At 52.2% G+C, this 25,859-nt stretch overlaps 1 protein-coding gene across 1 annotated transcript; it reads right to left on the bottom strand.

Moving 5' to 3' along the window:
• MYH7 (myosin heavy chain 7) lies at positions 1 to 22,591 on the bottom strand. Its single transcript, XM_006100041.3, has 40 exons — positions 22,490 to 22,591; positions 21,112 to 21,164; positions 20,253 to 20,461; positions 19,859 to 20,002; positions 19,433 to 19,589; positions 19,212 to 19,239; positions 18,510 to 18,618; positions 18,336 to 18,428; positions 18,169 to 18,232; positions 17,659 to 17,757; positions 17,333 to 17,436; positions 16,562 to 16,700; positions 16,130 to 16,248; positions 15,881 to 16,030; positions 15,462 to 15,632; positions 14,556 to 14,865; positions 14,126 to 14,193; positions 13,680 to 13,767; positions 12,912 to 13,029; positions 12,661 to 12,784; positions 12,239 to 12,375; positions 11,751 to 12,006; positions 10,922 to 11,164; positions 10,559 to 10,735; positions 9,602 to 9,747; positions 8,439 to 8,529; positions 7,334 to 7,723; positions 6,711 to 6,837; positions 6,441 to 6,559; positions 5,325 to 5,521; positions 4,590 to 4,773; positions 4,253 to 4,418; positions 3,994 to 4,118; positions 3,153 to 3,461; positions 2,701 to 2,904; positions 2,456 to 2,581; positions 1,970 to 2,245; positions 968 to 1,063; positions 718 to 852; positions 1 to 135 (listed from the first exon to the last, which is right to left on the bottom strand). Exons 3-40 carry the CDS (start codon positions 20,451 to 20,453, stop codon positions 118 to 120), a joined length of 5,808 nt encoding a protein of 1,935 aa, XP_006100103.1. The 5' UTR covers positions 20,454 to 20,461; positions 21,112 to 21,164; positions 22,490 to 22,591; the 3' UTR covers positions 1 to 117.
• Between the last annotated feature and the right edge of the window lie 3,268 nt (positions 22,592 to 25,859).

Below are 25,859 nucleotides of genomic sequence, written 5' to 3'. Positions count from 1 at the left end.
TCACTTCGAGGAAAATTGCTTTATTCCACTTCCTCTAAAAGGACTGCTTTATAGGCTCCAGGACTGGGACTCTGTTGGCACCCTCAGGACTGAGCAGATCAAGAAGCTGTGGCAAGGCTACTCCTCATTCAAGCCCTTTTGAAAGGAAACAAAGTCCAACTTAGCTCTAGAAAGGTGGGCGCTAAGCAGGGATGGGCACAGAGAACCAAGGGGAGCCGGGGCACTTGGTGGGGTGGGGGACTGCTGTGTGGCCTGGCAGGGGCCCCATGGTGTTGGGAGGTGTGTCTTAGGGATCGGTGAGGAGGGGAAGTTCTGGAACGTAAGCTCTGGGGTCAGAGAGGGAGCTGTGTGGGTGAGGACAGGGGTGCTCGGGATCCCACTTTAAGATTGCATTGCAAGGTCGTAGGCTAAAACTAGTTGAAAGCGGAGACTAGCAGTCGGCGGAAACGGGAGCATACTGGCTATATATGCAGTGGGGTCTTCTCGGGTTGCTGACCACCCTAGGGCTGGGGTTTGCAAAATCATTGAAAGTGAGAGCAAGAAGAATCTTAGAAATCGCAGAGGACTGAATCACTTTGCCCTCTAGGGCCTTGTGGTTCGGTTGTGGGGAATGAATAAAGAGGAGGCACCCCTCGTGTGGGGGCTGAGTCCGGGCACTGATGTGGGAGGGTGCGCTACCATGGGGGTCACCAATAAGGCCTGGGGTAGGGGACCCACCTTGGTGCCGATGTCACGGCTCTTGGCCCGCAGCTTGTTGACCTGGGACTCGGCAATGTCAGCTCGCTCCTCCGCCTCATCCAGTTCATGCTGCACCTTGCGGAACTTGGACAGGTTGGTGTTGGCCTGCTCCTCCTGCAGGGGTTCAAGGGGAGAATGAGGTGAGAGAGGGCGCAGGGTCAGCCTCCGGGCCTGGGGCACTGGCTCCCATGTCCCACCTCCAGGCTCAGTCCCCAGCAAGGTCACTCACCGCCTCCTCCGCCTGGCGCTTGTAGGCTTTGACCTTCAGCTGCAGCTTGTCTACCAGGTCCTGCAGCCGCAGCAGGTTCTTCCTGTCCTCCTCCGTCTGGGGGTCAGGAGGGAGGATGGCACAGTCATAGGAGGCATGCCCCCTCCCTCCACTGCCATTTTTACCCTGAATGTAATATCCTGACCCAGTTCTACTTTCTGATCCTCACCAAACATTTAAGTTCTCCTTATAATTCCCGCCCCCCCCAACCCCCAAAAAAGGTATAAATATTTTTAATGGTTTGTACCAGGAAAGGGTTTAGGGAGCTGATAGGATTTTCCAAATTGTGCACAAAATTGTGTGTGCATGCTGCTTCTGGGAGCAGGCCCTGGGAGGTCCTAGGGCCCCACAGAGGACAAACCCCTCAGTTCTAGAACCCAGCAGGTGCTGGCAGTGACCTGGGACTGCCGGCATGACGGGAATCTCCTGGGCTGCAGGGATGTCATAGACTTGATAGAGATTAAGGACAAGTGTGCATAGAGGGATGGTGACTTTCCGGATTGGACAGAAACAATATCTAAGTGAGAGTCTGATTCTGGAAAACACCATGGAAAGCTAACGTCTACACCTCATGTATAACTGAAAAGTTTTGCCATTTGTTTGAATGGCTTTGGGATATTTTTGGTGTATTTTAGTGGTAATGGTGCCCGGCCCAAGCTTGGCCACATACTTGCTTTCTGGTAACCTGTTTAGGGAGAGCTTTGTCTGGAGCTCTGTGTGTGTCCCCAAGGGCTGGCTGAGGGTGAATGCTGAGGCGGAGCTCTCAGCCAGGAGTTGCAGAGACTAACCTCTGAGCCAGGGGACACTCAGGGTAGCACAGGGATCGGGGATGTGGAAATGGGCATCCAGGGGTTGCATCCCACCCCATGCCCTGAAAGAGGCTCACAGAGAACACTTCCTTCCTCTCGATTGGTTGTCACCTTGGCTTCAGGCCATGGTGCAGAGAGCCCAACCCAGCCGCACCTGGTAGGTGAGCTCCTTGATGCGCCGCTCACTCTTCCTCATGCCCTTGACTGACTCCACATTGCGCTTCTGCTCGGCCTCCAGCTCATTCTCCAGCTCCCGCACCCGGGCCTCCAACTTCTGCAGCTGCTTCTTGCCGCCCTTGAGGGCGATCTGCTCAGCCTCGTCCAGCCGGTGCTGCAGGTCCTTAATGGTCTGTTCCATGTTCTTCTTCATGCGTTCCAGGTGGGCGCTGGTGTCCTGCTCCTTCTTCAGCTCCTCTGCCATCATGGCGGCCTGTGGACAGGAGAGAGGTGTAAAAGAACTGGGGCCCAGGTCTCTTCTCCCTAAAGGATCACCTCTTTCCCATCCTGGCGTTTGCTCCCTGAGGCCCTCAAACTCATGAAACTGCAGAGTCACCTTGTCCTTACAGCCCAGTGGCCTGGCCTGGACCCAGAGCCCTTGTTCACGTCTTTAGGGGAGGCTGGAAGGTGCGGGGGCACTCACATCCGTGATGGCCTTTTTGGCCTTCTCCTCAGCGTTCCTGCACTCCTGCACCGCCTCCTCCACTTCTGACTGGAGTTGGGTCAGATCCGACTCCATCTTCTTCTTCTGGTTGATGAGGCTGGTGTTCTGAGGGCCGGGGTGGGCAGAGTATGAAAATCACTGAGCATCATGACTGGCTCCCAAACCTCACCTGCTGGGTGCTGCAGCCCGTGCATCCCTCCAGGAATGCCCAGGGAGCTGTTCACCTGGGAGTGCAGCAGCTGCACCCGCTCGCTGGTCTCGATCAGCTCCTGCTCGGCCAGCTTCCGAGACCTCTCTGTCTGCTCCACCACAGCCCGCAGCTCCTCCAGCTCGGCCTGCAGCAGGTTGTTGCGCCGCTCCACGATGGCGATGTTCTCTTTCAGGTCATCGTTGACTCGGACTGCATCGTCCAGCTGGATCTGGGTGTCCTGTGGATCAAGAGGATGGGCATGAGAGAGGGAGCTGGCCTCTGAGCCCATCAGAACTGTTACACCAAACTGGATACTGGTGGAGAGCCCATCATGGTGGCTCAGGAGGAGCCTGTGGGTTGCCTCGCAATGGCCCTGGGGCAGGAGGGGTTTGGAGCTGTAATGGGACATTAGCACCCAACTTGGCCACATACAGGCCTTCCCCTCTCTGGGCAGCAGAATTCCTGCTTCCAAGAGTCTTCATGTACCTTCAACAAGCTCTGGAGGCTCTTGACTTGCTTCTGGGCCTCGGTGGCAATGCGGTTGGCATGGCTGAGCTGGATCTCCATCTCGTTGAGGTCACCCTCCATCTTCTTCTTCACACGCAAGGCCTCGTTGCGGCTGCGTGTCTCCGCGTCCAGGGAGCTCTGCAGCGAGTCCACCACCCGCAGGTGGTTGCGCTTGGCCTGCTCCATCTCCTCGTCCTTCTCAGCCAGCTTCCGCTCCATCTCTGCCTTGATCTGGTTGAACTCCAGCTGAGCCCGGAGGATCTTACCCTCCTCGTGCTCCAGGGAGGCCTAGAAGGGGGGCAGGGAGAGATGATCTGAGGCAGAGAGTCAGGGCACTGGCTGGGGTAGGGGTCTGTCCAGGAATCATGGATACAAAGTGAATTCAAGAGTGGTGTAAGTGGTTCAGTCAAAAGGAGAAAGAAGAAAAGAGAATTTGAAAGGAAAAAAAAATAGGCCTAATAGAAGGTGATTTAGGCCTCACAGAGCAGAGCTAGCAATGAAGACAAAGAGGAAAATGAAGAGAAAAGGTGTTGCCAAGGAAACGGGCAATCAGGCACAGAATGTAAAAATCCCAAAGAAGGAGGCAGAGGTGGAAAAGGGAGGAAAGTGAAAACAGGAAATCTTTTCAAAGATGTAATAGGTACAATGTTTGTGTGAAGGGAACTGAGTGGCCTGTTTGCTCATTCCACAATATTGGTTGAGTGCCTACTATGTGCCAGGCACTGTTCTAGGCTCTGAGGATGGAACAGAGAACAAATCAGACAAAAGTGAGATGAGAACTATGACCACAGCCTGGAGCTCCCCCCTCCTCCACACACACCTCGGCCTCCTCCAGGGCTGACTGCAGCTCCATCTTCTCAGCCTCCAGCTGCTTTCGGACCTTCTCCAGCTCATGGATAGTTTTTCCACTGGAACCTAACTGCTCCGTCAGGTCAGAGATCTCCTCTGTGGGAGGGGCCAAACAACTCAGTTGGGGGCTGCCCTGGTCCATTGGGAAAGGACATAACCCTTGGAGGCCCCGTGTGGTGCCAGGAGTGGCCATTCTTCCCTCCCCTCCCTGGCCTCGTGCCCCAGCGCACCCTGAAGGTTCTTGTTTTCCCTCTTGAAGGTCTCCAGGTGCTCCAGGGACTCCTCATAGGCGTTCTTGAGCTTGAAGAGCTCTGTGCTGAGAGAGCGAGCCTCCTTCTGTGAGGACTCCAGCTCTGACTGCGACTCCTCATACTTCTGCTTCCATTCGGCCAGGATCTGCAGGGACAGTCAGGCTCATTGCGCAGCCCCCTGCCCCACCTCCAGGGGCTGCCCAGGCCCCTTGCCTGGCCTCAGCCTCCTTCCTGCCTCCAAGGAGTTTGCTCCTGGCCTCATACTGATGCTGGTACCCCTGCTCTGCCCCTGGCTGTGGCCCCCACCAGGACCCACCTTGTCGAAGTTCCTCTGCTTCTTGTCCAGGGCCGCAGCGGCCGCGTTGGAGCGCTCCACATCCACCATCAGGTCCTCGATCTCGTTCTGCAGCCGGTGCTTGGTCTTCTCCAGGGATGAGCACTTGGCATTGACGGCCTCCACAGCCTCCTCAGCCTCCTGCAGCCGCTGGGCCAGTTTCTTTCTGCCCCGGGGGTTTGGGGGGGATGGTAGAAGAGGGGGGAAGGATGGAGGAGGGGGTATTTGGACAAGAGGAAATGACGTGAGTCTTCTGGAAAACCGATCCTTAGAAATTCAGAAGCTTGTGGGAGAAGCCTGAGGATGGGCCCCGACTGAGCGGCAGAGTCTTGGTGGCAGGGTGTGAAGACCCACAGCACCCAGGAGGGCCTTCTGGGTGGCATCCCTCTAAACCTGGGCCAGCCTTTAGGCTGCAGACAGGGAGGGCACAGGAACTTCTGCAGGCCACCCCATCTTGCCTTGCCACAGCACCTGCCCCAGGTGGGAGCACTCTGCCCTCAGACAAACCTTTTGTTCGTCTTATATTCGGATGAGAAACATAATGCGAGCAAAAAGCTTCCCTGAGAGGAGAAGGACATGGGGCCAGGGCAGGGTCCTCCTGTGTTGTCAAAACCTAGCTAAGCATCCATCCCATGTGCCCAGTCTACTGAGGATCGAGCTGCGCTGTGTCCTGTCGGCAAAGGGGCCCGGGCCAGAGGCAGGCTGCCTGGGACTCACTTGGCCTCCTCGAGCTCCTCGGTCCGCTGGATGGCATCCGTCTCATACTTGGTCCTCCACTGGGCCACCTCCGAGTTGGCCTTGGACAGGACGCGCTGCAGCTCTGCCTTGGCCTCTGTCTCCTCCTCATACTGCTCCCGGAGCAGGTCGCAGTCGTGCCGGGCCGACTGCAGTGCATGGGCCAGGGCATTCTTCGCCTGGGGAGGTGAACACCAGGAGGTGGGCTCAGCTTTCCCCATAAAGCATCACCAGCCCTTGCCCATCCCCTCACCCTATTTGCAACAGCCACCCAATGGCTCACCCAGCTCTAAACTCCAGTGGACCTGGAATGGTTTACTGAGAACTAATAAGAAAGTATGCCCATGTAGCACTGCACTATTTATAAAAAGCTTCATGCCCATCACCCCTGCCCCCTCACTGCAGCTGGCATTATCATCCTCACTCCCATTTTGGGGGGGAGGAGACAGAGGCCTAGAGCGGTTAGGTGGCCAGTTTGATTACCGGTCAGGGCACATGCCCCAGTTGCAAGATCACCAGCCTCTAGGAGTCAGGCTAGAATTTGAGCCCTGACATTTTTTAAAAGTCATATTCTCTCCCCTTTTTGGCTCTGTCTTTTGGTTTTGTTCCATCCACCAAAAGGGTGGATTACAAACAAATATTTGGTAATACACAGTTACAATCAGCCCGAGTTTACACGTTTCCCGCACTCCACCGCAAATCTATATGAACCGAGTTAAAGACGGCTCCCGCGGAGTACGCGCAATTCACGCGAGCCGACTTAACTCGTTTCCCGCACTCCAAGTGTTAAAAGTCATATTCTCTCCCCTTTTTCAGGAGCCCAGCAAAATGCTAGAAATAGGCTCCAGTGAGTTTCTTTCTCCAGGTTCAGATTGCTCTGCTAACCCAGGACCCACAGGCATCCTTAGCCCATGTCCTCCCTCACATCTCTCCAGGAAAGGCAGCAGGAGGCCTCAGGTTGGGGATTAGACTCAAGAGGCATGTGGTGGGATCTAGCCTATTATTCCTTTTGGAATTCTGGGAGAGAGGAAATGATGTGATGCAAGGCCAGTGCTATGTTCCTGGCAGAGGGCCACGTGGCCTGAGTCAAGGCCTCACCTTGACCTCCTCTTCCAGCTGCCGTTTGAGGTCCTCCAGCTGCTGGGTGTAGGTGAGCTTGCCTCGGGTCAGCTGGGAGATCAGCGCCTCCTTCTCATCCAGCTGTCGGGACAGCTCACCTGGAAAGTCACCGAGACACACTCAACTCTTGAAGGCCAGGCACTCCTCTCCCCCCGCCCCCCTACCCTCCCCCCACCCCATCCTTCTCCTAACCCTCATTCTCTGGAGAGGTATGTGTATGTGTCTCCCCAAGGCTGGGGGAGCACTCACCATTCTCAGTTTGCAGCTTGGCCCGCTGGCTGGTGAGGTCATTGACAGAACGCTGGGTCTCCTCGGCTCTGCTCCGGTGCTCATTCATCTGGTCTTCCAAGGTCCGGCACATTTTCTCCAGGTTAGCCTGACAGAGGAAGGACAGTCAAATGATGGTTTCAGGGAGCACTGAAAGGGGTTTAATGGAAGCAATTAAAGGAGAAGGAAGAGGCACCCTGGTCAGTATGGCTCAGTTGGTTGGGTGTCGTCCCATGCACCGAAAGGTTGTCGGTTTGATTCCCGGTCAGGGCACATGCCCCAGTTGCAAGCTCCATCCCTGGTAGGGAGTGTGCAGAGGCAGCTAATCAATGTCTCTCTCTCTCTTTCTCTCTCTCTCTCTCTCTCTCTCTCTCTCTCTCTCTCTCTCTCTCTCCCCCTCTCCCTACCACTTTCTCAAAAAATTAATAAAAATATTTTTTTAAAAAAGAAAAGGAGAAGGAAGAGGAAAGGCATGGAAGGAAGGAGAGGATCAGAGAACTGGGTAGAAGAAGGAAAGTGGGAAGCTGAGGCCTCAAAGAAAAGAGGAGACATGTGGAGATGAGTGGAGGGAACTGGAGGAGGAGAGAGGCTAAGCACAGGCCCACCTTGGCCTTGATGATCTGCTCCATGTTGGAGGTGACATCGTCCAGCTCCAGCTTGAACTCGCTCTTCTCCTTCTCCAGCTTCTGCTTCACACGCTGCAGATTGTCAATCTGCTCGCCCAGCTCGGCCACACTGTCAGCATGCTTCTTGCGCAGGGCTGCCGCCGTGGCCTCGTGCTGCAGCGTGGCCTCCTCCAGGTCCCGCCTCATCTTCTGGAACTCAGCCTCACGCTTCTTGTTCATCTCAATCTGCACAGATGTGGCCCCGCCAGCCTCTTCCAGCCGCTCACTGATCTCCTCCAGCTCCCGGGACAGGTCTGAGCGCAGCTTCTCCACCTTGGCCCTGGCAGTGCGCTCTGCCTCCAGCTCCTCCTCCAGCTCCTCGATGCGTGCCTAGGCCCAGACACAAAGGGCTCAGCCCTACTGCCTGGAGCCCTCCATGGGAGCCCCCTCCCCCAGCTCTAGAAGACTCCTGGCCTGTCTGGAACAGCAAGTCAGTTTAGTTCTACCAGTGGAGATATGGAAAGAAAAGGATTTGAGGGAGATGGTTTAGGCAGCCAAATTAGCCTTTCTTCCGGCCAGAACATTATGCATTCTCTTTACTGAAAGTGGTTGAAGCTTGCTCTTGAAGAGGGACAAAGAGACCTGTATTCTAGGGATAGTTAAAGCAGTTTAGTGGGAAAAAATAATAAAAGTTAGAGTAAGAGAACCATGTTTGCTTGACTAGACAACAGTGTTTGCTCTAGAAGTAACAAAGGACGTCATAAGTCATCAGGGCTGCAGGGACCTTAAAAGTTACCAGGTCCAGGGGAGGACATGGAGACTCAGAGATCTGGAGTGGGCTTCCTATGGCCATCAGCTAATCCAGATCTGAAATAGGAAGCCGAGATTTCTGCCTCCCTGACCTGTGAGCTTTTCAAGGTCTCTTCCTACGTCATTCTTGGATCACCCAGTCCCTCATGGAGGCGTTCCATGGGGAAACTAGGATAGCTCAGTTCCTCCCTTGATGGACCCATAGCAAATGCCTGTGATGCTGGGGAGAAGACAGCCTGGAGGAGGGGGTTGGGAAGCTGAGTCTAGTGCCCACTCTGGGCATCCCAGACTTTACCTGAAGCTCTTTGAGCTTCTTCTGCAGCTGACTGCCCAGGGCCTGCTCATCCTCAATCCTTGCATTGAGGGCGTTCAGCTCAAAGTCCTTCCTGTGGGGAAGAAAGGAGGCTGAAGCAAGGGAGGCTGTTTGGGCTCCAGAAGGGCCCACCTGTGGTTGGAAATGGTAATAAAACAAATGAACAGGAGGATTTCAGCAGAAAAACAGCTTCCAGGGCTGATGGAGGGTCCACCAGGTGAAGGATTGAAGTCCAACGGGAAATGTGATGGGAAGAACATCGCAGGTGGAGTGACAGGACCTGGGCTCTGAGAAACTCTCTTTGGTCTGTAAAATGAGGGGGTCGGACTAGATGTTTCAAAGGCCCCTTTTAACTTTAAAGGTCTTCAATTCTGTCACTCTTACTTTGAATTTGATTAACATTTCTGACCCTTCGTTTCCTCTTTAGTAAATTGGGGTTAAAAATGCCATCCTTTAAAGGTGGTTTGAGGATCAATGGGATCATGTATTTACTCACTCATTCAACAAATACTGTGCCTGGGGAAGTGTGGAGACTCCTAGGCTGATGTAGCCCAATGACGATGTGGAGCCTTTCAAAGCCCTGACTCTAAAGCACCATAGGATCCTTGCTTACCCAAGCATGTTGTGCAGGCTCACTGTTTACCAAATTGGAAAGTAGAACTATACATTTTGGAAGGACTTGCAATAAGATTTAGAACCACAAGTTCATGAGGAAAAAAGTGGCCCAGATCCTGCATAGCTCAAGTGTGATGGCTGACCCATTTCTCTGTGGCTTTCTGGGCTCTCCATGAAGGACCTAAAAGAACTTTCTTGAGAGGCTTTTGTGTGGAGCATTCCTCCATGTTAACAGCTGGTCTCCAAAAAGACTTGTGTATAAAGGGGGTGAGCTGTTATTTTCCATCCTTATTAAGTGCCCAATAGAAAAAAGGGCTTGAGGGATTCAAGTTAGACTTTACCAGGGAGAACTGCTGGGCTCTGATGTACATGTCTTGGGGAGGAAAGAGCTCTTCCTGGAAGCTTTGACCTCAGTTTTGCACCCACTTATTGAATCTAAATGGGGCTGTTGCCTCTGAGGATGGATGTCTTCCACAGAACAGGGTGCTGGGCTGGGGAGGAAAAACAGGCAATGGAGGGAAATACGCTACTTTTTCAGCCGCTCATCCAGCTGTTGCTTGGCATTCTCCAGATCCATGATGCCCTCCTGGGTCAGTTTCAGGTCGCCCTCCAGCTTCCGCTTTGCTCGCTCCAGGTCCATGCGCACCTTCTTCTCCTGTTCCAGGGACCCCTCCAGCTGGTGGAGAGAAGGACAAGTGTCCTGACTTTGTGATTTGAAAGCTCAGTCACTCCCAGGGTTGGGGGATCCCAAGAGATGTCCAGGACTTGGGAAAACTTCCCCTGAGTGGGCCAAATGTTACCAGGGGGCTGGGAGAATGCCTAGCATGTAAGGATGCTCAGTAACTGATAAAATGATTGAATGAATGCCTGTGGGATGAAACCCCAAATCTGCATACATTCATTCTGCATAGTATAAGCACCTACTAAATTTCAGGAGCCATACTAAGCACAGCAGAAACAAAATTAAATAAATCCAAGTTTCTGCCTAAAGGCAGCTCACATTCTTATGGCTGAGACAGATACTTCAATAATGATAAGAGTGAAAGTGACTCAACAGAGATGTGCACAAAGAACTATCTGTGGAAACAATGAATATTAGAAGTCCAAAGATCCTCTTTGAGGATTCTCACAAAATTCCCAGAGAAATGTATCATGTTCTTTCCCAGAGAAATGTATCATGTTCTTATGAGATAACCCTCTAAATCCAGTGGTTGAAGGTAGAGATATATATGTTTGATCTACTTAACTCACATTTGATTATCCTTCCCCTTTTCTTTTTTTTAATATTTCAAGAAAAACTATTTTAAATATAATAATATTACATGCAACAAACATTAATATTTCAAGTATCCTTCCCCTTTCCTATTCCCCAGCTCCCTTCTAGAAAGGTTTCAGGAAAGGAAGCACACTCCAATATCTCTGCACAGACACACACACACAAGTATAGATGGGCATGGTATATCTAGGCCCTGTGACAATCTACTCACATCATCCACCTGCTGCTCCAGTTTGACCTTGGCCTTGGTCAGTGTGTTGACCTTGTCCTCTTCAGCCTGAAGGTCATCCAGGGCCTGCTGGTGGGCCTCTTGCAGAGCTTTCTTCTCTTTGGTCAGTTTGGCGATGATCTCGTCCAGCCCAGCCATCTCCTCTGTCAGGTTCTTTACCTGTCAACCAAGAACCCCATCCCTTTTAGGGTCAAAGGTCACCAGCTTGGAGACATCTATGGAGATCTCCAATGCCAAGGACCACATTGCTATCAGGATCCCCTGAGTGGCCTGTTGTTGGTTAGGTCAGTGTGGTCTTTGAATCCTGAGGAGACCTGGGCTGGCACCAGAGGGAGCTGCCCTCACCTTGTTCTCTGTTGCATGCTTCTCTTTCTCCACCTTGGCCAATGTCAGCTCCAGGTCATCAATGTCCCTTTTGAGCTCAGAGCACTCATCTTCCAGCTTGCGCTTCTTGGCAGTGAGCTCAGCATTCGTTTCCTCCTCGTCCTCCAGCCTCTCATTTATCTCCTTCACCTTGGCCTCCAGCTGGATCTTGTTCTTGATCAGCTGGTCACAGCGCTCCTCTGCATCGGCCAAGTTGTCTTGTTCCTGAGGGTGAGACACAGAGGAGAGGCTGTTCAGTGGGTGGGGTCTTTGCTGAGATAGGTGGACGTGGGAGAGGCTCAGCCCTCTCCATAGGAGGGGAGCTTCAGGACATCCCCCCGCACTGAGAAGAACCGGAGGGGATGAATTTTAGGGCAATGTGGTGAGAGCTTTGGGGGATGGGAACAGAGGGAAGGGAACCAGAAGTCTCTTTGTTTTGCCCTCTTCATCTTTTGAAGAAAGAGAACTACATAAATATATATACATCATATGTTTGCAATGTGGTGAGATGGGTAGCTTTATTCCATTTAGGGATGAGGACATAGAGATTCAAAGGTAATGCATGGTCTGCCCAAGTTCACAAAAGTATTGAGCTGTGGATCCAGGATAAACCGAGGTAGAAAGCCTGTGTTTTAAAAGTTATTTTTTCTCCCCTTCCCTTTCCTTCTCTCAAGGGACCTCTTTGGAGGCCTTTGAAAGTGTTGATTCCAGAATCCTCTGCCTGTGAAGGGACAAGATGGTGAGCTCCTGGGTGGAGAGGTTCAGCGCAGTCAGAGTTGGTGGAAGAGCCAATAGGGACCCAGAGCCTCACCGCCTGCACTTGGAGCTGTAGGTCGTTCTTCTCCTGCAGCAGGGACACCATCTTCTCCTCCAGCTCCTTGCGGCGAGCCTCGGACTTCTCCAGCGCTTCTTTGAGGCGCCCAAACTCCTCCTTCATGTTGGCCATCTCCTTCTCTGTCTCTGCGCTCTTCAGCAGAGGCTTGATCTTAAAGTACAGTTTCATCCAGGGCCAGTTCTTGACCCCCATGAAGGCCCGAATGTTCCACTGGATTATCAGCAGGGAGTCTCTGCAGGGGCCCAGTGAGAGGAGTGGTGAGAGATCCCTCCTCCCTCCTTCCTGCTCTGAGGCCCTGACTCCTAGGCCCTTTCCTTCATCCATCCTGTTCTCTGACCATGAGCCCCACCCTCTGTCCCTATGAGGCATTCTTGCCAGTCTCATTGTTTGAAGCTCTTTCTCCTGATACTGCCCCTGAACCAACCTGGTCCTCAGGTTGGCACCCTCCTTTTGAGATCTCTCACCTGCGTTCCAACAACTTCTTGAACTCCATTCTGGAGAGCACACCGCGGGACTGGGCCTGAATGCGAGTGATGATGCGGCTCAGCTTCTCATCTCGCATCTCCTCCAGCAGCCCCAGCAGCCCCGCCTTGAAGAACACCTGCCGACAAGGGGGAGAGCCAAGGAGGTCGCAGCCTCAGAGAAGGGTATCCAGGATGGAGAAAGAGGGTAGGAGACCCTGGCTGAGCTTCCAGGGGACCCATCACCTGCTCATTCCAGACCTGGGAGTGAAATGTGGAAGACAAGAGAGAAAGGAAACCTGCCTTCCAGCCTTTGGCTTGAAACAAGAAGCCAGGAATCAGGGGTCTGCCTTCCAAACTCCCAGCTGCTCTGCTCAACATGGCTGCAAGCCCTGCAAGTCCACCCTGTGGAGCGCTACACTCACCTTGGTGTGGCCAAACTTGTACTGGTTGTGGTCAATGTCCAGGGAACCTAGCAGCTTCTCTGCCCCTTTTCTGCTGTCAATGAACTGCCCTTCAGGGATGGCCGCTGGGTTCAGGATGCGATACCTGGGAGGGAGATGCCCGAAGTCATCTACGTTCTGCACTGGGCAGCTCTTCCCACAGGATTTGGGGCCACCTGCAGACTCCATTCCCCACGAAGGCCACATGGGCTCCCCCTGTTCCCTGTACCCACCTCTGCCGGAAGTCTCCGTAGAGGATGCGGTTGGGGAAGCCCTTCCTGCAGATGCGGATGCCCTCCAGCACGCCATTGCAGCGCAGCTGGTGCATGACCAGGGGGTTGTCTATCACCCCTGCAGCAGGAGGGAGGAAAGAGGAGTGTGTGGGGAGAGCACTAGACTAAGAGCTAAGTTCTGAGTTCTGATTCTGATTTGCCACTTATAAGCTAGTAACCTTAGCAGGTTAGTTAATAATGATCTTTAATTACTTTTCTTTTCTTTCTTTCTTTCTTTTATTTATTTATTTATTTATTTTTTTTAGCTTTTAAGAGTAACCAAAGGCTTTCACATTTTTTATGTAGTTTATGCCTAAAGGGTAGCCAAGGAAGATATATCCCATTTTCTAGAGAATAAACTAAAACAAGAGGGGTCAAGTTCAGAGAGGTTAAGGGACTTACCCAAAGTCACTAAGTTGATCAGAACAGAGCTAAGCCTTAGACCCAGGCCCCTGAGCCTCTATCTCCTTATCAGTAAAAAAGAAATAAACAATCCTTATATGTCTCATTGGGTGTTTTAAGGCATTCATGAGGTAATGTTAATCAAAGAGTCTTACATGCTACCCTGAGTTACACATTCCAAAGGTAAGGTAGTCTTGGGGCAGGGGACCTCATGGGGGACAGGAGAAGAATGTGATTTGGAAAGCACGGTGGTGGGAGATTAGTAGATGCCTGTTCTTGGGGCAGTGAGTCTCCAGCAGTGGGCTGGTCCTGAGTTCTGGGGCTCACCTGAAGACTTGGTCTCATTGGGGATGATGCAACGCACAAAGTGGGGATGTGTACAGCGCAAGTTGGTCATCAGCTTGTTTAGATTTTCCTGTGATCCAAAAAAACATGAGGGAAAAGTAAAGAAAGTGAACAAAAGAGAAGTAAGAATGGGAGAGGAGAGGAAGAAAAGGAAAGAGAGACTGAGAGAATGCAAAGAGCTAAAAAGAATGACGGAATGCTAGGGGAAGACATGGGAGAGGAGAGAGAGGATGGAAGGCAGGAGGGAAAGAAAAGAGAGGTGAGATGGGAACTGAGTAAGGGAAGAGGCCAGCAAATGAAGGGGAAGAGAATGGAAATGAGGGGATGAGCGGACAAAGAGTGGAAAGGATCACAAATGGAATGATGAGACAGGATGAACAAGGCAAAGAAGGAGCCATGCTGGGCTGGGGCTGGGGTCATACACTCACCCTGTGCACAGCTGACACGGTCTGAAAGGATGAGCCTTTCTTGGCCTTGCCTTTGCCCTTATCAGCAGCTGTGGGAAGGAGAGTCAAGAGAAGGGGCACAAATAGGTATGTGGGGAGGCCAGGGCAGGGGTGAAAAGTCACACCCTCTAGTTCAGCAGTCGCCAACTGGTGGTCCATGGACCACTGGTGGTCCGTGAGGTCCGGAAGGTTGGCGACCGCTGCTCTAGTTCATATCCTTGCTGGCATTTGGACTCGAAGGGAGGGTCTTCACTGTGGGTGCCTCAGTTTCTCCACCCGATTCTCTCTCAGTGAGTCTGGTATGACATGGGTACAGCCTGATATGAAAGTGATGGGGTGTAGCAATTTTCCTGCTTCAGATCCAGGGCAGAAACCCTGTTCCTTGGGCCCCTGGTTCCCAGTCTCTACTTACGTGCATCGGCCGCAGCATAATTGGCAAACAGGATGCTGAGCAGCTTGAGGGAGGACTTCTGGTACAAGCCCACCACCGTCTCATTGAGTGGGTCTTTGTTCTTCTGCAGCCAGCCCTGGATGTTGTAGTCCACGGTGCCAGCATAGTGGACCAGGGAGAAGTGGGCTTCCTGCTTCCCCTTGATATTGCGAGGCTTCTGGAAGTTGTTGGATTTGCCCAGGTGGTTGTCGTACAGCTTGGCCTTGAAGGTCATGTCTGTGGCCTTGGGAAACATGCACTCCTCCTCCAGGATGGACATGATGCCCATGGGCTGAGGGTGGAAGGGAGAGCATCACTGAGCATGCCTCATTTGGATGGAGATAGAGCCTGCTCTAGGATCATTATTTACTTATGGAGATACCCCTTTGGACATTAAGGTATCAGGCTCAGCTCTGAGCACAGTTATCTACTGACTGGCACCCATTCAAGCCTTCCAAGGTGGAAGACTTTGCTTGATTTCAGAGGAACCTTTGTGAAAGTCTGGGAATGTTGATGTTATACATATCATTCATCACCCAGATCCCTGAGATGGTGGAGTTGAAAATAGGGGCACTCTTACAATTCTCCACCCTACCCTCAAATTTTCTGCTTCTTGGATGGGTAAGCCAACGTGGTTAAACACACTGGTGTGGGAGGTCATTCTAGAGGTGGGAGGTCCTCTGTGTGTTTACTCTCAGGCCCCTGGGAACTCAGCTCTCCAAGGTGTCACCCTGTCCTGGGTGGCTAGGACAACAGAGGGCTCTGGAAATTAGGGCTCCAGATTCTTCTGTTATCCAGATCCTGTTCCTTAGAAGGTATGAGGTTGCCAATTTGACTGGGGCGTTCATGTGGGTATGAGTGGGCAGTTCAGGGGGGCTGAGGCAGTACCTTCTCAATGAGGTCGATGCAGGCCTGCAGGTCCATGCCAAAGTCAATGAACTCCCACTCGATGCCCTCCTTCTTGTACTCCTCCTGCTCCAGCACGAACATGTGGTGGTTGAAGAACTGCTGCAGCTTCTCATTGGTGAAGTTGATGCAGAGCTGTTCGAAGCTGTTGAACTGCAGGGGGGATGACAGCAGAGGCGAGTCAGGTAGGCAGGTATCCGAATGTTCAGCCTAGTGAGGGTGTGGCTGGTCCCCTTCCCTGTCAGGGCAGAGAGGGAGTACCCCCTGAAGACAAAATGCTGACTGCCTCTGTCACTGCTGAACCCCACCTGCCTTTCCGGTGTCTGGCTTATGGCTTTCCTGTTGCATGTGCTGATGAGTGTGTTATTGTTCCCCCTACTCCCAGGGCTCCCCCCACTCACATCGAAGATCTCAAAGCCGGCGATGTCCAGGACTCCAATGAAGTACTGGCGCTGCTGCTTGGTCTCCAGGGTGGCGTTGATCCGTGTCACCATCCAGTTGAACATCTTTTCGTACACTGACTTGGCCAGTGCCCCAATGGCATATGACACCTGGAAAGTAGGGGAGAGACCCAGGTGAGCAGACTCATTGGGAAGAGTGAATTCCAAAGCTTCCACTCCGCCATCATTTATCTTCTAAAGATGACCCACCTGCTGGACATTCTGCCCTTTGGTGACATATTCATTGCCCACTTTCACTCGAGGGTGGCACAACCCCTTAAGCAGGTCGGCTGAGTTCAACCCCATGAGGTAGGCAGACTTATCAGCCTCTGGAAAGAAAGGGTAGGTAGCATAGTTGATAAGAGAGGACTCCTGACATATTTCAGAGGGAAGAGGGGCCCGGAAGAGATTAACCAAAGAACTTATATGCATATATGCATAACCCATGGACATAGACAATAGTTTGGTGAAGGCCTGGGGAGGGGACAGGAGCAGGGTGGAGGAGCTCAATGGGGGCGGGGGTGGGGGGCATCTGTAGTACTTTCAACAATAAAGATAAATTTAAAAAGAGAGAGAGATGACTCCTCTGCAGATGCAGCCTTCAACGACTCCACTGCTGCCCCCAGCATCCCAGACTCCCACCTTCTGTGCCATCCGGCTCAGCCTGCTCCTCTCGCTGCTTCTGTTTGAACTTCATATTTCCAAAGTGCATAATGGCACCCGTCAGTTTGTAAATGGAGTTCTTCTCCTCTGGAGTGAAGCCCAGCACGTCAAAGGCATTCTGTAAGAAGGCCCCATATTGGTGGACCACAGGAGAGGAAGTATGACAGGTAAATGATGTCTCTCTTCAGTCGGAGAGATAACCCTGTGAGTTCTGAGGTTCCCATACCCAGTGATGACTCCAAAACAAAGGTGGGAGGTACCAGCTGGAGGATAGACCGCCTCAGCCCCGCGTCAGTGATAACAACTGTTCTCTGGAGGTGCTCTGGGTTACCCACGCATGTTTCCTACTGTTGCCCCTTTTCTAGGCCCCATACTTGCTTCCCTGCCTGGACCTTCCATATCTGTCCATATATGTTGTTTACCTAACAGCGAGCCCAGCTCATGGACTCTACATGACCCTGCCCTCCCTCCTTCCCTTAGTGATGCCTTATTTTTTCACTTGTCTGCTTCTCTGTCCCATGGTTTTCAGCCCTCTCTGGTTTGATTGAACACCATATACTAGCCAGCCCTATCTCATCATACCCATATCCCAGTACACCCTGGCCAGAGGGACATGCTGGCCCTCAGGGAGGGACATACCACTATGAACAACAGACAGCCAATGTCAGCTCTACTCCTGGGCCAGTGGAATACCCATTTGCCCCTCACCACCAATACCCTCACCTCTGGACTGGGTCCTTACACACTTACATCGGTGGCCATGAGCTCCTCAGAGTCATCAATGGAAGCCACAGTGGTCTCTCCTTGGGAGATGAACGCATAATCATAGGGGTTGTTGGTGATCAGCAGCATGTCTAGGGGAAGAAGATGTGATTAGGATATGGCAGAAACCCCTGGCTCTCACTGCCACAGCACAGGGCCTGTAGAAAAGCACATGACAGGACTTAATGTGGCTCCACATCCCACAGAACTCAATTCAGCAGTGCCATAAACCCAGTGCATGCCAACAAGCAGCCCAAGCAGAAGGAACCAGGTTGCCATGGAGACCGTTGGTCTCAGTTGGTAGTCTGACTCACCCAGCAGCTCAGGCTTTTTATTAGACAGGATTTGGTAGAAAATGTGATAATCTCTTTCTGATTTCAGCTGGAAAATAACTCTGGATTTTTCCAGAAGGTCTGTGAACAGTAGGGGAGAAGAAAGAAAGGAAAGGTTGGCATTTAAGTACAAGGAAACAGAAATGAATGATAAATATAGCAAGCAAAAGGCAGAAGCAGAGAGAGAGGGATGGGGGGAGAAAGAGAGAGAGACTCATACACAGACACACAGAGGTGGAGATGGAGACAGAGAGCCAGGAAGAAAGAAATAGTCTCAGAGAAAGACACACAGATCTAGAGTCAGGGATGGAGAAAGACCAGAGGAAGTCTCAGAGAGAGAGAGCTAAAGACACAGACACACAGAGACAGAAAGAGAGGGAGAGAGACTGAGGGCCAGAGACCCAGAGAAAGACAGACAGAGAGAGGTTGGGATCAAGATGGTTAAAATGAGTGTGAGCTTGGACTGAGCCCTAGCAGATTGATGGCACTCACAGGTCTCTATGTCTGCTGATGCCAACTTGCCAGTTGCCCCAAAATGGATTCGAATGAATTTCCCCTGGCGAGATGGAGGAGAGTAGTGATGAGTTGAGGGAAAGCTCATATTTGATGCTATCCCTCGACCAGCCCAAATCCCAAGTCCAAGGTCAGGAACTACTCACAAAGCGGGAGGAGTTGTCATTCCTGACGGTCTTGGCGTTGCCGAAGGCCTCCAGGGCAGGGTTGGCCTGGATGATCTGGTCCTCCAGGGTGCCCTGAAGAGGTCAGGAGGATGGGAGGTGAGAGGACTCCCTTCCCTTTTTGCAATGTGGGCCCTCGAGGGACAACAGGCCTACCTTGCCTGTGTTCTGGTCCTTCTTGCTGCGATCCCCAATGGCAGCAATAACAGCAAAGTACTGAATGACCCTCTTGGTGTTAACTGTCTTCCCGGCACCGGATTCTCCGCTGTCGGGACATTCAGGGGCTCATTAGGCAGTGCACAAACACTGCTGCGGGCCAACAAGCCTCAAGTCAGGAGAGAGTGTCTGGTCCTACTTGACAGTGGGAGCCCTGATGCAGGCAGCTGACAGATACTAAGCATCCCAAATACATAGCTGTACTTTGACATACCCAGGGTGAGGCGTAGCAACCAGGAAGGATGGCACAAGAAGGTGCTGGGTTGGGCAGGTGGAACCTGGTCTTAGCTGGGTAAAGTCAATCAGAGGAGATGGGCCTAGGCCATTTAGAATAAGAATGAATGGGACTGGAAGAATGTGGAAGGGAAAGATGGAAGGAAATGAAGAGTCTAAGAAGATATGGTGATACTGGGCTTAGGAATAAATGATGAGTTGGAGAAGAGTGGGTGAAGGAGATTGGAAAGGAAAAATAAGAGAGGGAAGGAAGAGAACAAAGAGAAGGTAAGGGGAAAGTCCAGAGAAGAAAGAGGAGCTGGCATGAAGGTGGAGGGAAAAGAGTGGGCTCTGCATAGGGTCTGGGGGCCCTGATGGGGCTGGGGTCAGGGAGATTCCGGAAGGGAACAGGGTAGGAGCCACACTCACGTAATCAGGATGGACTGGTTTTCTCTGTCTGTGGGGAGGAAATGAGGAGGGAATCAGGAGCCACTCAGGACGCTCTTATTTGGTGTCCCCCCACCTCCCCACTCCCTGCCTTCCTCCAGGCCTGTCCCATCTTCCAAACCCCTCGGGAGGAGGAAGAGAGCCAGCGTGTGCGTTTCCTCATGTGGGATTCTCAGGAAAACCTTTCACTTGGGGCCTGTCACCTGTCAGCATGTTTTGATAGGCGTTGTCAGAGATGGAGAAGATGTGGGGCGGTGCCTCGCTCCTCTTCTTGCCCCGGTAGGCAGCCACCACCTCCGCATTGTACACCGGCAGCCACTTGTAGGGGTTGATGGTGACACAGAAGAGGCCTGAGTAGGTCTAGAAGTAGAAAAAGAGAAGTGAGTTGCCAATGGAAGGGATGGCATTAGAGTTAGAGAAAGATCGCAGAGAGGAAGAAGAGAAAGGAAAATCTATGGATTCATTAAATCTGAGTAATGCCAGCCTCCAGGATGAACCGAGGATGTAGGGACTACGACAGAGTGCAATGCTGCCTGGGCACAAAGAACAGAAACTCTCGTCTCCAGGAAGTAGATGTGTATGGGCCAGGAAGCCACCAGATTCAAAGGGATGTCAGATGGAGCACTCACGTAGATCATCCAGGCCGCGTAGCGCTCCTTGAGGTTGTAGAGCACGGCCGGCTCGTGCAGGAAGGTCAGCATGGCCATGTCCTCGATCTTGTCGAACTTGGGCGGGTTCTGCTGCATCACCTGGTCCTCCTTCACTGTCACTGTCTGCAACAGCCCCCACACAGAGCCTATTGTCAGTCCTCCCTCAGCAGGGATAAGAGTTAGGCGAGTTACAGGACAATGGTGTTCAAGAGAGAAGAAGCCAGGATCATAGAGAAGATACACTGGATGTTGGGGATGAGAAGGGCTATTTGGAGGATGTGGATCCCTACCCAAAGGAAGGGAAAATCGGACTGTCCTCAGGTTTGTGTGGGGGCTATCCAGGGAGGCCTCTTATGACAGCGCTGCCACCCACCTTGCCATTCTCGGTCTCGGCAGTGACTTTGCCACCCTCTCGAGACACAATCTTGGCCTTAACGAACTCTTCTTTGTCATCAGGTACGAAGACATCCTTCTTGAGGTCAAACGGCCTGGTCTGGGCTTCCAGCCGCTCCTTGTCTGACTTGCGCAGGAAGGGGGCAGCGGCCCCAAATACTGCCATCTCTGCATCCCCCATGGCTGTGCCTGCAGTGGGCAAGAGAAGGAGCTGGCTGCCCTCCCACCCACCTGTCCTCCCCTCTGCTCTGCTCCCTGAGATCTCCTCTATAGTGGGAGCCCCAGAGCCTAGCGCCATGCTCAGGAGTCAGGAGGGGTCACTGCTAAGTCCTTTGTTTCTTGAGCTTATCCCTCAACCCAAGAATGCCTTGCAAATCTGTCAGGGCAGAAGGAGAGACTAACATTTTTTAAAATCCTCACTCAAGGATATGCTTTTATTGATTTTAGAGAGAGAGTAAGGGGGTGGGAGAAAGAGAGAGAGAAACCTTGATGTGAGAGAGAAACATTGATGGTTGCCTCCTGATGCAACCAGGGATTGAACTCTTAACTTAGATATGTGCCCTGACTGGGAATTGAACCCACAACCTTTTGGTATATGGGATGATGCTCAACCAACTTTTGTTCACCCAGGGGCTCTCCTGGACAAGGGTGGAGCATCCTGGCTTCTTGTGGGAGTAGGGAGTTGACTATATCCATCTCTGACCCTTGTCTTTCCCTGGCCCCCTCACTAGTCACAGGTGAGGACTCCTGGTCATCACGACATTCTCCCCAAGGCCAGGCAGAAACTAGAGTTCAGTATCTTCCCAGATCCCCCACACCCCATCTTCAGCTTTCCTTACCTTGGCTTCTCAAATATGTCTGTAGGAGAAAAGCGTCTCAAGTCTGTAGGGACCTGGAGAGAGGGAAGGCTGTGTCCGTGCCACCTCCTGCTGCTTCCTTCAGCACCCACCCACCCCTCCCCTAGTACTGAAAATAGGTGGGCAGTGGTAGTCAGCTTCTCTGGTCCTGTCCTCTCTCTTGCTTTCCAAGCACTATTCCTTTTATCCCCTGAGCAGTAATTCTAGTTTTCTGATGCCAACTCAATTCTGAGCCCTAGTCCCCCTCCCTCCTGGGAGATGGTCCCACCTTTGCCTATACCCATCTAGTGAAACTTCCATTCCTTGAGGCAACTGAAGAACAACAAACGCTCACATTTGTTCAGAGCTTTATAGCCTCCAAAGCATTTTATTCACATATTCTTACTCAATCCTCACCCCATTCAGCAGACGAGGAAATCAAAGTTATAGGGCCTGCTTGTCCAAGAACACAAAGCAATAAGTGATGGAGCCAGGACTTGAACCCTAGTCTCGTGACTCTAAAGCCAGTTCTCTTCCATCCTGTCCCCATTTGATTGTCAGTCTTGGTGGACATTCTCAGAGAGGAGACCTTGTGGGCATCCTCTTATGGACACACCCCTCACTCCGCCAAAGGTGTTCCACATGTCCTCTGATAAACACGCATGCCTGCCACTCATGTCTCACACAGACACGTTCCCTTCCTTCATATACCTCGGCACACCCCCCCTCCCAGAGTGCCGTATGCCTCAGCAACAGACATGCACTTAAATATGTGAACGGCAAAAATAGGCTGTCTCTGAGTATGCAGAGACCTGGACCAGCCACACCAGGTGCCTGCGGACTCCTTTGCAGGGTGTACACAAACTGTAGCAGTCTCAACTACTGGATGCGCACACAAGCACCTCCACGTGCGTGGACATGGGTAGTTACACATTGCAGACCTCTCAGAACTAGCTTTTAAACATACACACTTCCTAAATAATCATTCTCTGCCATCCTCTTCCCCCTGTGCCTCACCCCAAATGGACCTGCTTGTCCTCAGGCATGATCATAAACACACTTGATATTTGTGTATCTGTGTTCAGACCATGCATGCTTGTACACACCACGCACACACACATGCACACATGCACACACACACACGCACACCCCTCTGATGCATTCTGGTCTCATATGCTTTGATACAGACATCCCCCAGTAACACATGAGCCCCCATTCCTCCTGGGCACATACACGCATGTTTAGACCTGAACATGTGTGCTGTTACCAGATCCAGTACTCTGCATGAAGTCCTGCATGCAGCTTGCTATTCCAAGAGGAGCCCCTTCCTAAACCTGGGGCCCCCTTATCCCAGAGGAAGGCTTCCAGCTCCGTCTCCTACCTGAGTGCAGAAAGGACAGAGTTCAGGAGAGAGCTGCGGAGCCTGACCTGGTCAGGGGCTGTATATATGGGGCAGCAGGGCGCCCCCACCCCCACCTGCACCCAGTCCCCAGCCCGATTTAGAAAGGCTGTTGTCACTAGAAGCATTTCCCCCAGGCTCTCCCCCCCTCTTCCTAAACACCACTCCCCTCCCCCCTTCCAGCCAGGAAACAATTGGAAGTGGTCGTCATTGTTATGGCATGGAGAATGCAGGGTCTGAGTTCCAGGGGGCGGGGATGGCTCAAAGTGCAGCCAAAATATCTCCCAGGCCAGGCCTCAAATTCCACAGCTGGCAGGAGAGGGAACTGACCACAACTGACCACCGGTGACCTCAGGCAGGCAGCGCCTGGCCCTCCCCAGCACTCTCCTGGCACTGCCGCCCCTCGGCCCCCTGCCCCAAGCACTGGCCTGGCCCCATTTGCACAGTTCCTCCCTGCTCCCTGGCTTGGGTCCTGCATCCAACTGAGATGGGAGGGGGCTGAGTGTCAGCAGCAGAGGGTAGGGCAGAGTTGGGGGCCTGACCCCAAGATGGGGGCCAGACTGAGGTGGCTGGAAGAAGGTTTCCCAGCCAAGTGGCAAGAACAACGACCAGGAAGCTTAGAGACGGGGACTCTGGCACAGGCACTAATTTCCTTGGACTAGCCAGGTGATGTGTTGAGGTCACTGAGCCTCAGAGCCAGACAGGCCTTAGTGATGGGTCCAAGCCCTTCATTTTATGGAGAGGGGAAGTGCCTTCTTTAAAGTCAAGCAGCCAGTCAGGGCAGCAAGATTCAAGGGCAGAAAGAAAACTCAGCAAATGGGGGAGGAAGCCCAAAGGGGTGGAGGGAGGCTAGAAAGGAGGGCAGGGAGTCTAACGACACAATGTGTGGGAAGGGCAGGGTCCAGCTTCCAGATGGTCCTGCTTGATGGAGCCTTTGCCTGACTCCTTTTCCTAGCTCTGCCCATAGGTGCTAAGTGCCTAGCCCAGAGCCAGACAATCCGGAGCCACAGATAGCACAGCTCCCGTAGAAGGAGACCCCTAACCAAGACAGCCGTTGCCTGGCCCACCTGACCGCTTGTGTTCTGTGGGATGGTCTCTAACCAAACCTGGTGAGACTGGTGTTCTGGCAAGTGGGGCAGAGAGACAGCAAAGATCTGCCCCTTTCTTGCGGGCCTTAGGGAGAGCCACAGAGTTAGTAAGGAAAAGGAGCTGGGGCTCAGCCTGTGAGCTGTGAGCACAGGACACAGCCAATGCCAGCAATGGTGTGCAAGCTTCACTGGCTCCATGGCCAGGCAGCCACTGCGTGGTTTGGTTTAGAATCCCCCTCCTTCCCAACTGCAGGTCTTCAGCGCGTGCGGGTTAACCCATCTGATGAGCTGTCAGCTTGGAAGGAGAGCGGCAGGCTGGGGGATGGGATAGTGCAGGTCCACTTTGCAGGGAGGGAGGGCATAGCAGGGAAGGACAAGTCTAGGCTGGGAGCCTCCTTGGGGGTTGCTTGGTAACCAAGGCATAGCCTGAGGATATTGAGCAGCTGTAGGGAAGGGTGTAAGCAAGCGGGGGTAGAGCATGAACACAGGGGCCTTGTCCAGTGCAGCCATAGCACTGCAGTGCTGAGATATACAGCTGCTGCCCTCAGGGGCCCAACTGCTAACATGTCCCGCAGAACAAACTCTGGGGGTCCTGACCAGGCCCTGCCAGGTGCCGAGGAAGAAAGCCCACTGGTAGGGACCCCAGGGATTGACAATGAAGGGCAAAATCTCTCTCTCTCTGTCCTTTTTATAAAAAATTTTTAAATTGATTTTTAGAGAGGAAGGGAGAAGGAAAAAGAGATAGAAACATCGATGATGAGAGAGAATTATCGATTGGCTGCCTCCTGCATGTCCCCTGCTGGGGATTGAGCCCGCAACCCGGGCATGTGCCCTGACCAGGAATTGAACCGTGACCTCGTGGTTCATAGGTCAACACTCAACCACTGAGCCACACTGGCCAGGCTCTCTCCCCTTTGTAGAGGTTAATTACTTTTATATTGTTTAATTACATTGTAAAGTCTACATCTACAGTTTAATCAGGAAGAAATGCTTCAGCAAAATGTCTTTTCATGCACCCCTTCCAACTTTCCAAGCTCAAAGCTTCCATCCCTCTCTGGCTTTCCAGGGCTCAGGCACAGAGGCAGGCAATTGAGATGCACCAAGAATACTTGGGACATGGCTGAGCCATTTCAAAGCCAGTGTCTTCACAGCTGGCCTCCCTGGCTGTGGAGCTGGGAAACCTTTTGTACATTTAGCAAATCAATTGCACTTTGTTTTCCTCCTGGTGGGCTTGGGAGCACTGGCCTACTGGTGTGACAGAGCTCAGCCTCCTCACCTCTGGACTTCCTGCCTTGGATCTCCAATCTGAAGACAGGGTCTGATATCCTTAAAGATCCCCACTCATTCCCCAAGATTCTCTTCCCTCTGCTCTCTACTATATGAACTGAGCAGCTTTGCTGATTCTTTCATTCAACAAGTATTTATTGAGTGCCTACTGAGTGCTAGTCATTGTTCTAGTCCAGTGATGGCGAACCTTTTGAGCTCGGCGTGTTAGCATTTTGAAAAACCCTAACTTAACTCTGGTGCCGTGTCACATATAGAAATTTTTTGATATTTGCAACCATAGTAAAACAAAGATTTATATTTTTGATATTTATTTTATATATTTAAATGCCATTTAACAAAGAAAAATCAACCAAAAAAATGAGTTTGCGTGTCACCTCTGACACGCGTGTCATAGGTTCGCCATCACTGTTCTAGTCAGTAAGGATCTAATGGTGACCAAAATAAAGACCCTTCTTCCGGGGCAGCTCTATTTAACTGTTTGCAGAATCGAAATCCAAGACTGAGCTTATAGCCAGTGCCTTTGCTCACATGTACATTCCTGGTGGGGGAAGCGAGGGGCCAGGGGCCCCGCTGGGTGAGGTGGGTGGGGATCTCACAGAGAGTACTATAGAGTGATAGCAGACAAGACAAAGGAGAGCAGAGCAGAATGCTATAAATAAAGAGCGACTGGAAGAAGGCTCCTTCACCAAGGTAGACCAAATAAGGCCTGGAGTGGAAGGAAGGTGATCTGCCTCCTCTGCCCCTCCCGCACCCCCCCTCCCCGGCATTGTGTCTGCTTTGTCTGGGCTCTGTCACCACCCTGATCAAGTGTCAGGCCCAGGCAGGGGCTGTTTTCTGTGAACATGCCAGCGGGAGTTCAGAGAAAAAGTTGCTAAAATTACTATCAGGAATGGGGGGAGGAGAGGCACCCTCAGGCAAGTTAGAAGAGACCCCGTTGTGGAAAGAAGCCCCCCAATCCAAAGGAATGGGAACAGGAG

This window comes from Myotis lucifugus, unplaced genomic scaffold (genome assembly GCF_000147115.1).
Source record: "Myotis lucifugus unplaced genomic scaffold, Myoluc2.0 scaffold_297, whole genome shotgun sequence".
Lineage (NCBI taxonomy): Eukaryota > Metazoa > Chordata > Mammalia > Chiroptera > Vespertilionidae > Myotis > Myotis lucifugus.
This window is presented reverse-complemented; position numbering and strand designations above follow the sequence as displayed.